Source organism: Cardiocondyla obscurior, linkage group LG03 (assembly GCF_019399895.1).
Source record: "Cardiocondyla obscurior isolate alpha-2009 linkage group LG03, Cobs3.1, whole genome shotgun sequence".
Classification (NCBI taxonomy): domain Eukaryota; kingdom Metazoa; phylum Arthropoda; class Insecta; order Hymenoptera; family Formicidae; genus Cardiocondyla; species Cardiocondyla obscurior.
Genome location: NC_091866.1, coordinates 1359657 through 1371373, shown reverse-complemented (window position 1 = coordinate 1371373; position 11717 = coordinate 1359657). Strand labels below are relative to the sequence as shown.

At 45.5% G+C, this 11717-nt stretch overlaps 2 protein-coding genes across 14 annotated transcripts in view; both read left to right on the top strand.

The window, feature by feature from the left end:
* The first annotated feature begins 106 nt into the window (after positions 1-106).
* On the top strand, positions 107-2994 carry LOC139101195 (protein Cep89 homolog). Of its 2 annotated transcripts, XM_070654171.1 has the most exons (7): positions 107-267; positions 370-489; positions 579-834; positions 923-1530; positions 1595-2082; positions 2162-2414; positions 2491-2994. In XM_070654171.1, exons 2-7 carry the CDS (start codon positions 445-447, stop codon positions 2755-2757), a joined length of 1917 nt encoding a protein of 638 aa, XP_070510272.1. In that variant the 5' UTR covers positions 107-267; positions 370-444; the 3' UTR covers positions 2758-2994. The 2 variants fall into 2 exon arrangements, with proteins under 2 accessions (XP_070510272.1, XP_070510271.1); XM_070654170.1 differs by having other exon boundaries at positions 107-489; positions 584-834.
* A 2512-nt stretch (positions 2995-5506) lies between these two features.
* Positions 5507-11717, top strand: part of Shot (dystonin-like protein short stop) — a 91514-nt gene continuing 85303 nt past the window's right edge. For 3 of the 12 annotated variants that reach the window (XM_070654149.1, XM_070654144.1, XM_070654146.1), the window contains exon 1: positions 7840-9243. In XM_070654149.1, coding sequence (XP_070510250.1) covers positions 9078-9243 — 166 coding nt within the window. In that variant the 5' untranslated portion in view covers positions 7840-9077. Of the gene's footprint in view, positions 5576-7838; positions 9244-11717 lie in introns of those variants that run through there. The other 9 variants (XM_070654158.1, XM_070654155.1, XM_070654156.1 and 6 more) reach the window with 6 other exon arrangements.

Genomic DNA, 11717 nt, shown 5'->3' with positions numbered 1-11717 from the left:
TTTTTATTACTTATATACATATATAGATATTTATATTTTTAAATATAATTTTTAAAGTGTATTCGGAAATTTAGAAATATTGCAAGTTTCAAATATTAAGTATTAGCTTTAGGCGCTAGAAACACAGATCCGCATAAAGCGCTATTTAATCACAGTCACAGAACTCTTAGAAGATTGCTCCAGCCTAACAGCAGTAATCACCTTGATTACCATTGCCGGTTGCCATGGTGGCTCAAGGCATGGCTGTGGTCAAAACATAAACAAACCGTGAGTTCTTAAACCTGTTTAGAATCTATGCGATTCAATGACTCGCCAATTTATTACATTTGTAGTTTATTTATGTCGATAACATTATATTCGCATGTGTAGATGGCTTTCTAAATTCTCCGTCAGCCGTATTCTATCACGTGCATGCTTTTGGACTACCCGTAGGACCCACAGGCAATGTCAAATCGTGAGGAGAGTGTTGGCAGACACACCAGAGAAAAGGTAGGTTATACTGCTACTTCAAACGCCTAAAAAATATTTAGTACAATTTTCTGCTCTCTTACACTCATTCAATTTTACTCTAATCGTAGCGCAGCAGTCATAAGATTTCAATCGCAGAAAATGATTTGGAGCCAGTGCATAATCCTGTACGTTACAGACGGTTTCATAGAATAAAACGACATTCAAGAGCCACCGGTGAGTTTGAAGAGTTGAATAAGAATGGAAATAGCAGCAGTACGCCATCAAAAAAAGGAGACAAGCACAATGTTCAGAAAAAAATTGATAGATTAGTTGAAGAAAATCGAGTATTAACAATGAGATTGGAAAATTCTAACATAAATCCTGGTATGTAAGTTCTAGATAATAATTTATTTGTAATATGAAAAATATTAGTTGCTAAAAACAGTTAAGAAATTGTTATGTAAAATTTCAGAGGTTATTGCGGAATTGAAAGAAAAGGATTTCTTAATCTCAAGAATTTCTAATAAGTATCATAAATTGTTAAAAAATCACGACCGCTTGCAAGAAGAATGTGAGAAAGTAAATGCACGTTTGACAGAACGTGAAACGGAATATCATCAATTACAAATTCATCACAAGAAATTTACAGAAGCTTTACAGAAAGTGGAGAAAACTAATTCTAATCTTCTTATATTTAATCAAAAATGCAAAACTGAAAATGCTCAACTAAACGAAGACGTGTTGTTGCTTAAGCACGTCATATATCGTTTGAATGCAGAACTTGAAAGATATCAAGATAAATTGAAAGAATCTGGACAAAGTGTTTCGTCTAAAAATATCAATGACGTATTAAATTCTAAAAATTTGATAGACGACATCAAAACAGTATCGGAATCCTGGGGATCAGTGAACACTCATGTGCTGGGTCCACTTTTAGACGCTTATCAGGAGAGCTTGTCGGAAAAACAAGAGCTTGTAAATAAATATGAGGAGGACATTGCAAACTTTAGTATTAGATGTAAAGAAGTCATTACCGAAAATGAATATATGCACAGCGAAATGGAGAAATTGAAATCAAAGGTATTCTATTTATAAAAGAAGACTGTTGTACACTTAACAAATTGTTGTAGTAAAAGTTTTTCAGTGCACCAGGTACGCGGATGAAATCCAGATAATATCCGAGGATGCTGATTTGCTCAAGGAACTGAACGAGTGTTATACGAAACAGACTGCTCATCAAAAGCAGAAAATACACGAGATGCACTCGTTGTACGAACAAAAAGTGGAAGCAATGTCTTTTGACAATAACAGACTTCATGAGGAATATCTCGCTTCCAAGACTGAGTTAAGTAATCTTCAAGGAAAATACGATATTCTGCATAAGGAATATGAAAGGCTGCAAAACGATAACACAAAAACAATGCCTGTAGATGTTCATAATACTGCCATCGAAGAATGTAAACTATTGTTCGAGAAACTGAAGCGTCAGTATGAAACCGAGAAGGAAAAACTATCTAGTCGTATTAAAGAATTGGAAGAGTCTGGCAGTCAAAGTAAAACACAACTGGATGTAGTTTTGATAAAAAAGAATGAATTGAAAGCATTAAACAAAAACTTTCAGAAACATTTAAAGTGAGCCTTTTGTTAATGTGTTATATATTATAAACTAATTGCGATTTAATTTATTCTTTATTTCTTTTCTTTTTTTCAGACGTTTGCAGCGAAAGCTAGAGCATTTTCAGAAAATCGCGTATTCTATGCAGATATCTCGAGATTCTTTTAAGAAGCAATTAAAGAAAACGACGCAATATTGCGAAGAGTTATTTAGCGAATACGAAAAAATAGTTGCCGAACGAGATAAATTAGTTGCACTTTTGCACGAAACAGAAAATGAAAATGCAAGTATTCATCTTCTCGGTGATACCATTACTCAACGAGTAGGTCACCTGAAAGAACAATTAAAGGTATATAATAAAAAAAATATTTATATAAAATATATAATTTTTTTCGGTTTTTAAAATGCGACTACATTATAATCAGGTTGTTCACGAAGGTGCTAAGCAACAGTTAGCGCTAGCGGAAAAAAATATGAAAGTGCAGCAGCTTGGAGTACACAAGATGAAAGACGAGTATCACCGAGAAGTGCAACATTTCAAGCATCTATTAAAGCAAAAAGAGGAAACGATTGAGCGACTGCAGAAAGAAATCAATGCGACTCGCGAGAATTTGGAGCTTGTTTGGAAAGTTACCGCTGCGGACAAAAAAACCAAAGGGTCACAGAAAAGCGCAAAGATTCAACACGTTTAATTAAGCTTAGAAATACTTAATAGAAATGTAAAAGAAATTTAATTCGGTTTTTGATCTCATGCGACAAACACGATAGAGAATTATTGCAATGTAAACTTTACACGGCGTAACGCCGATTATCCTAGAAACGCTTCGTTAGCTGTAAACGGAAGCTAGTCGTTGTACAATATACGTTTAGCATAATGTATCAAACGCGACCTTTGTAATTTATTATATGCTTGATTGCGTAAATGGTAATTTTGTTTTTTAAATTGTATCTTTATCTAGATCAGCGCGTAGCAAGATAAAATTGCGTCATGAACTTAAAAGCGGCGTCGCCGATCGTTGAAATAATGTATTCTGCATGATAATGACACGTTTCTCGTGTTAAACATATATCCGAACATGCTCGTTCAATACGTGAAGGAAACGACAGATTTATCGATAGTATCACCGGTTTTATTTAATGGTGACATCAACCAGCTAAAGGTTTTGAAGGCTGCCGCTGGTGACAGTAGAGTTAATGTCGGGGAACTCGCGGCGGTCGCGGCATGAAGAATTGACGTCCCCACTTATAGAAATGATCTCACGTTCCATTAATATTAACATGCAAACCGCATAAGTGCACTCGTAATCGCCGCATCGCACCTTGCGTTTGTTAAACGGTTTTTTGCTAATTGCCGGACGTTTTCCACGAGAGCAGATAATCAATAGACTCTAGCTTTTACGTCGATGTCGTAATAATGGGTATATATCGAAAGAACACGTCAAAAAACGGCTCTTTGCATTTTGTCAGCTTAAACATTATTTGCACATTTCTGCAACTAAGTATATTTATTAGTTTAGTGACGGAATTTTAATGTATCGAAGCCCGTCTCTTTATATCGGTCATGTTCAATACTTCTTAAATTATTTTAAACGTGAATTATTTTCTAGCTATATTTTACTTTCTCTGCGAAAAGAAAGTTTTTCAAATTGCAAGTGTGAGTGCGCTCAAACCCGCGTACCTAATTGGTTGTTGCAAATTGCCGCCATGTTGTCCGACGACAAATTTCGAATTCCGGTCAGTTGGAATTACGATCGCGTCGCGGTAGGATGCAGCGTCGCGTTTGGATCGTTCTATATCCTTCGAAATCGTGTACCATCGTCCGAATATCAGTGAATTTGTGCTCGAGACAACGTGTGAAGCCTCTGTCGTCGTAATTCTGACCGATTGGGATTCCCGAGAAGGATACTGTTCGTCAAATGTATAATTTCGGTGGCGGTCACCCTCGCCCCCCCTCTCCGTCGTTCCGGTGCTCAGGTATATCGGGACGATACAACGGCATCCTCGCACCTACGTCTCTAATTCCACATCCCTGCATCTCCCCTCATCAAGAGGCGTAAGCTCAATCATATTTTATCGCTATTTCCTGCAATTAATCGGGCGCATAAATTATCGCGAATTTTCGTACAACGGCCGGCGTCCGCGATCGCCATTTTTACTTCGCACGACACGGTATCGGCGATCTTCTTCGCGCTACCCGTAGCTCGTGACGTCACGAGTCATGAGAACATCAGTTAGAGAGAAAAAGAGAAACGTAGGAAGGGGGAGGTAAAAACACAAGCGTCTAGTTAAGCTAACCGCCGCGCCGGTTACATCCCGTGCCGGTTATATGTCATACGCGACAAGCATATTAATCTGAGAAACTAGTTCTCGCTCGGTGTATATCTATACGCGTGACCGATGTGAACTTGAAGTGCATCCGCGAGAAGTGCGAAGCGTTTTAAGCTCGTCAGGAAAAAGGCGGGAGCGAGACGATTTTTTCCCGACGCTGTGAACGAGATAAGAAACAAGCTTAAAATGAATTTGTAGTAAGTAGCAGATTTAGATAACAGTCCAGTTTATTTCTTAGTGTTCTGTATAAAGAAGGATATTGCCGGGCATATCCAATAGTGCAAAAAAAAAAAAGGAAGTGATAGATACGCATTTTCTAGAACAGATGGCAGTGAAAAAGAAATATGTAGAACAGGGGCAGCTCGTTAAGTCGAAAAGCGCGGCGCATAAAATGGTGGTTGAGCTTCTTGAAGTTTGGCTGGCGTGAGTCGTCTAAGGTGAGCTCTGAAGTATCGATCGAACGGTCTGAGGGTGGCGCACAATTCGAATGGACTGGTTGCTTTAATCGAAGAAACTCGCTTTTCATCTGTCGCGAATAAAATCCGACGATCCTAGATTCGAACAAAATGAAGAGCATACGTCAGTCGGAGTCGCATTTTTCGGTCGCGAAGTTTCTTTTACCACGACGGAACGTTCGAGGCCCGCTCGGATCGCCCCCGCGTATTCGGTAGTTTCCGACGCGCCTCGGGCGCGCTCGCGTTCGGACAAAATGTCGTCTGCTAGGCGCGTCGTCCGTCATTCGTGCCGCGACCGGGTTGAGTGGTTCGTGACGCGAGAATCGTCGCGCGATAAGAGGCGATAACGTGCGGGGCGCGCGCACGCCGCGCTTACGAGTAGACTTGGCGATCGAGTGACTGGTGCTGTGATCCGCGGTGCTGCTGCGTGACCGCCGCGTTCTCTGATCCCCCGGGTTCCCGAACAAACGACGGTGCAGACGCGGGTTTGCCGGGGCCGAGCATAGGTGTCGAAGCCGCGTCGTTCCCCCGTGCCGTTCCTCCGCGCCGCGCAGGGAGACATCGATTTTCGCTCGTTTTTCCGTCCCCCGGCCGAAGGGCGATCGCCGGCGTGACTCGGGACTGTGGTTCACCGCCGGTCTCTGCTCACGAGGGAACGATGCCGCCGTGAGGTAGAACTGGCACCACCACCAGCGGGCGAAGAGGCGCGACGGATTATTTTCAGAGCGTAAGTCCCGCTGCCCTTTCTCCGCGCTCTTTCCGCTTTCTCTCTCGCTCCCTCGGACGTCCGTTGTCTCGTCATTTTTTCGCCCTCTGTTTCTCTCTTTCTCTCTCTCTGTTTCTCTCTGCGCGTGGCACGCGCAAGTCGTCGTCGTCGCGTGGCTCTACCGCCGCTCGCAGTTAATGCAACGCTCCCGAGCGTCGGTGGCGGTGCGGGAGAAAACGGCGCGAGAACGCCGGAAGTAAGTAGAATCCTCGTTACACTTGGCGAGCGGCGAGGTTAGCTGGCGTGCGCGGCGCCACGACGTGTCTCGATTACGTTGTCGTCAGTGACGTTACGTTTGCGCCGCGAGGCACGCGACAAGTGTCCGATTTCTTTTCTCGATTCCGCGGAGACCCCGTGCCGTCGGCGACGTCGTGTGTGATCGCGTCCTGTCCTCGCGATAGTGCGGGAACGAGCGAGAAAGCGCACAGGTTTCCCCCGAAATTAGAAGATTTTTGAGAAAGCCGTGGAAAGTCCTGCATCCCGATCGATTAATTTTCTCGTTGAGAGAGCACGTCTTCTTTTGTTTCCCCGCCTCTCTCTTTCCATCGCGTTGCGAGCGGTCAAAATACGCGAAACGGAGGGGCCGAGATTTAGAGCGTTGATACGAACAAATATGACTAATCCCCGCTTTATTTCACGACGTTGCGAGAACGAGTTACGAGGCGGAGAGAGTGCATGCCCGCTGCTTTGTACTTTCCACGCTGATTTACGCACTTTGCGAGTTCGCGCTCGAAAAAAAAAAGAAAAGAAAAAAAAGTAGATTGCGGTGACTAAGCAGCCAGGTACTATATTCAATTTACGCAACCGGCAGACCTTGAATACGTGGGAGGCGTAACATGATAGCGCGGTGATAAAACGCGAAAGGAGATCGAAAATAGGGCCGAGAACGCCGATAAACTGCGCCGTTGTGTCGGATTTCTTAATTAAACCCCGGTTGATTGCGCGTACGTGTACGCTTGTTTTCGAAATATCCTCGAAAAGTTTCGTGATCGATACCGGTTTGAGGTTTCACTTTCCGGCACCTCCGACCTTCCGTTGAAATTATTATCGCGGTAACCCTCGACCTATATAACGCTCGCGGCGAAATAGGACTTTCGGGAAAAGAAAAAAAATCGGCGCCGTTCGGAGGTGAGCGAGTGACGCTCGTCGGTCGATCGATAAACGCCGCGTTTAATAATGCAGTTAAACTTTTACCGTATTCACTTTCCCGAGGAAAGACTCGTAATACCTTGGTCACGGCAGGTGCGTGTCTTTGAAACTCGCTATGACGAGCTCGCGCGATTTCGTCGGTCAGAAACGTCGACGAAGGACGGCGCTTCTCTTTTAGAATGACGAAACTCGAGGAGTTTTTTTTTTTTTGTCAGAAGAATACGCGTCGAAAAGTATGCTAATTTGTTACCGAAATACGCATTCGTTAAATCGAAATTTATTCCGTTTCTTTCCGCAATAAAGTCAAATAGTTATTAATGAGGTTTGAAATTAGATATCTCGGTTGTGGACACATGCTTGAGTCGTAGAATTAAGTCGAAAGTAATATGTGAAGTGTAGGATTTCTTTCCGGTAATCAATTCGTTTCAATTGAAAGCGTGTCCACATATATTTTGCTCATTGTGTTTTATTATCGAGGCGAGATATAAAAGTGCTCGTTTGGTGGTTCGGCGATCGGCCAGTAGATCGACGTATTATTTTCTTGACCCCGTTGTATTGAAGGCTCAAACAATTCCGTTTGCCTGACCATCGCGGATCGTGCTCGTCGATTCTTACGCGCGTTAGACCGCAACACACTTTGAAGTACGGACCGCCTGTGTTATTTTATCTCGCGCGTATCGCCACCGGTGCCTTTTTTTTTCGACAAAACGGTCCTCGCGGCAGATGTGAGCTTTCGTCGGCGACCGGCTATAACCGTGTAGCACCCTCGTGAGAGTTCTTTAATGGCACGCTCGTAAAACCAGATCTCAACGGGCCGCCGAGACTCTGCCTCGCGAGCAGAGTCTAACTATTGTGAACCGTCGCCGCTTTTTCCGTCGGGTCTCAACCGGAAGTCGTCGTTAATTGCAGCCGAGAGAGGCGCGAATCTTCTTCCATTCTGATGCCGCGATATCGCGTCAACCTCGTCCGCGTCGAATCGATTCCTTTTTCAATCGGTTTCAAAATACACCCCGCGGACAATTCTGCCGTTTCTCGACGTGTTACTTCGTCGCGAATCGCTCGGTCTAATTTGCGTTCCGAACCCGCGTTATTTCGCGCGAATCGAAGCCGTTCGAAGCTCGCAAGTGGAACGGATATCCGTGTCGCGCGGTCGAAAGCGCGATGGAGAGAAAGAGAGGAAAGGCGAATGAGAGAGGAGAGCCCCGTGAGGTTCGCGCGCTGCCTCTGTTCCGCTTCTTAATTACGGTTCCATCCGTGCGCCGCTCTTCCATTCATCGTGGATTTTCTCGTGGACGAGTGCACTTAATAGCGGCCTTGTTAATGCCGCGTTTGATACAATTTAAAGTCACGCTGGGAGGCCTTTGTTCCGCGACGCGAGTTCTCGCCTACGATTGTCCGGGATGATCTAACGGTAACCGCCATGTGCGTGCGCGAATTCCGGAGGCTCGGCAATGCGAATAGATGTCGATCGGGTTCGGCCACGCTCGCGGAGATGCCGCGGGTCAACGTACGTACGAGCCGACGACAAACGAGCGGCCCAGCGTTTTCTCCCGTAACGGTTTCCATCAGAAAAATACGCGCGTGATACTCGAGGGGGGAAGTAGCGAGAGCTCACCGCGGTCTCTAACGGACACAATGACATAATAAGCCAGGAAGAGCGGCGCTTACGGTCCACGAAAAGAAAGCCGCTCGCAAAGAGCTCGGTGGGGGAGGGCCAATGCTTTATTCGAGAACGCGACGCTGAATATTATTTTACTCGTCCCGCCACGTGCGTGTCGCTCTTCGTTCGTCAAGGTCGGGCCGCGTGTCGCGATCTCAAGATAGCTAGTATTATTTTCAAACCTTCCCCTAGGTTAGTCGGAGTTTCGTGGAAACCGCGTTGCGTTTCTGCCGCCCCCGTATGCAGCTCGCTTTCAATGGACACGTATCGCTCGCGTGATAAACAATTTCGTGCGCCAATCCCCTTCGCCCCTTGCCGTTCCACGCGCCACAGTGATAAATATCGCCCTTTCTAGACGGTGTCTAGCGGTTGGTTTCCCCCGATCTCGCTCGTATGTTCCGCTGCCGTGGAAACAAAACGCGATCCGCGGCGACGAGTCCGGGAGCGGAGGGTGAGGGGGCAGCGGTGCCCGAGCGTTGCGTTTTTCTGCATCGGGCGCACGTGCGTCAACACGCACGTGTGTTGGACGGACCGGTGCGGTGTCCAAGCAGTGATGTAAACAATGTCGGGAAGTAAGCTGTCGACCAAGTGTTGTGGTAGCGGCGTGTAAGAACATTGCCCATCGCGACGCACCGTACGGAGCTGGAGAGACGCATGCGGCGCGGCACCCGGGCATGGTGTAAGAGAAGCAACCGGACGGCTCGGGCTGCGGGGATCATGGAGTTCGAGCTGGACGGCAGCCTCAAGGAATGGGCGAAGGACAAGCCCCTCAGCATCCTGCAGCTGGATCCTGCCGACCGGGCGGTGCTGCGAATTGCCGGTGAGTACCACGATCCAGCTTGTACTCTTATCTAATTGCATGCCCGCGGTGAATGACTTGCGGGGATATACCGCGATAGCGTTCCATAACGTTCCACGTGACGCTGGACCTGAGCGATTTATTATTCAGCGATCTGCTCGCTGTGATTTATATTTTGCCGATCGAACAAAACAAACGGGCGCTACCGAGACGCCTTATCTTAAAACGATTTCTTGATTTAATACGTTTGGGAACAAAGACAAGCCGTTGAATCGCTTGTTGTAAAAGCAGTAACGACACCTCGGCTAGGATATTGCAAACATCGCGCTAGTATATCGCGTAAGATGAGTACTTTGCCGTAACTCGTTCCCGACTTGCTTCGCGTTCGTGCATCCATGCGTCGCGAATGCGCGGTGAGTCTGCAAGATTCAGAGATGCTGCCTGATGGTCGCTGATTCATCTTAATGCGCTCGCAGGGCTTCTCTCGTCGCGTTCTCGCAGGGTCGGAATGTTAGCATTCGCGTTGACACACGCGGCTATTTCAGCGGGTGGTTATTTGCCTTTACCGATAAATATAGCGGCGCATTAGCAAGTGCACGGTCGTGTCCGGCTCATCTCGGCCCGGACGCACAGTGCGGATCGTTGTTCAGATCGTGCATTTCGCCGTCGAGCGACAAAACTGAGATCGCTGGCTTACGCTCGTATCGTAAACATCCGCGAATGTGTCGGTCCAATCGAGTCCCACGTGGCTCTATCCGATACGACGAAACCGTCGACTTGTTAGTATTATTCGAAAATGTGAACGGCTACAAACAACAAAGATATCTAATCGTCAAGCCGGAGTTTCGAAACGTCAGGCGACAAACTGGGCAAATAATTAATCCTTTTAAAAGTCACCCTTGCCGCGAGATAATTTAATTAGCGCCTACTTTAAATTCATCCGCGCACATCGATGTAATCGGACACCGCGAGGACGTCGACGCCCGATCACCGGCCGTATCGTTCGCATGCAAATTCCTCTCCCACGAGTTTTACGATCTCTCCATGCGTACAGACGTATAGACAGCCCGTCTCGTAGTCATTGTCAGTTTAACGTTATCGCTCGTCGAATCTTCGCCATTCATTCGCCATTTGAGAATGAGACAGGCAGGCAGCTGGCAAAAGCCTGAGCTAGATAAAAGTGCACTTCCCTTCCGAGTATAAAAGCCGATTATTCGAATGTCATTCACCGCGCTCAGATTCTTATCGCGTAACAATTATAACGATGTTTTGTAATATAATTACGAAAATATAATTAGTGAATTAAATTATATTCATTTTTGTATTCATGAAATTTGGGGTGGGGAATCACCGAAATTGTGTATTTTCGCGGAAAGTTAATATTGGAGTCGCATTTAAGCGGCTATTTTTTTGACTGTTCTTAATATTATCTTGTTTGCGAAAGTATTGTCTCCGATTGAGACAGATGTCTGGAGATTGTGCTTACCCTCGCCAGTACGCGGAGCACGCGAGCGTTCCCAGTTCAATTGTCTGATTAGTTTTCTGATGAGTTTGTTGTCCGTTCCGGGGTTGATTAAAGTCAGGTCGAAAATAATAATTTACGATGCCGTTTTTCGTTTTTTTTTTTTTTTTACTTGGCAGTTAGAGAGCACCGGTCGCGTTGCTTTTTAACAAGCAGGAACAGTTTCTTACAATGAAATGCGGAATATCGTGAAATTCAACCACACATCGTTTCCGTATTTCGCGCTATCGGCCTTCAGCGAGAGCAGAATTCTGAGAGTATTCTGTAAATATCGAGTTGCGCGTCATAGATCGTCTTACCGTGATAAGTTGTTTTTTTTTTTTTTATACAGACGTCTCTTTTTTCCTCCGGTACTTTGCATCGCGACTGTCAGCCTCCTCCAATTGCTATCCCGTCTCGTGCGTAACGCTGCGTGGGTCTTAATAGTCTTCATTATTCATTGGACTCGGGATGTAAGCGAAACAAATATTTTTACGTTAGAAATGAATAGGCCGCGATAAGGCGTGTACAAGATAAAAATTTACATAATAGGGTAGAAACGCTTGACGCGATAGAGTCTGCAAGGACTGACACATGTTAGATTTTTTCCTGCGATCGCGCGCACAATTCAATTTGCGAAGAATGCACGTGTGGCCGGTGTAAGTCAGGTAGCTAGCGCGAAACGTATTAAGATCCCGTGTATCACACATCTATTCGTCTCGTATTAATGGCCCGTGGCAATTTAAGTTTGTTATGCGCTATTAGTCATAAGGTGGCCGGTGCGCGTTTCGCAGCACGTCCCGTGGCCGTCTATTAGTGGGACGGTGATGCGATGCAACAACTACCTGTCCAAAGTTACGTAATTGAATCACAAATGCGTCTAGTCATAGTGCCGTATATCATCTATCAAATTTTTTTTCGATCAAAAACTGTCAGTTCGCGTTGCCGAGGACTCGCGTTGATCTCTGTTAATACGGCCTACCTGAAACTTTGA

What these genes read in the sequence shown, in the direction of transcription:
- LOC139101195 (XM_070654170.1), top strand. Translation starts at nt 362, where the DNA reads ATGTGTAGATGGCTTTCTAAATTCTCCGTCAGCCGTATTCTATCACGT. An exon ending in AAATTCTAACATAAATCCTG is followed by an intron (nt 835 to 922) that starts GTATGTAAGTTC and finishes GTAAAATTTCAG; the next exon opens with AGGTTATTGCGGAATTGAAA. An exon ending in TGGAGAAATTGAAATCAAAG is followed by an intron (nt 1,531 to 1,594) that starts GTATTCTATTTA and finishes AAAGTTTTTCAG; the next exon opens with TGCACCAGGTACGCGGATGA.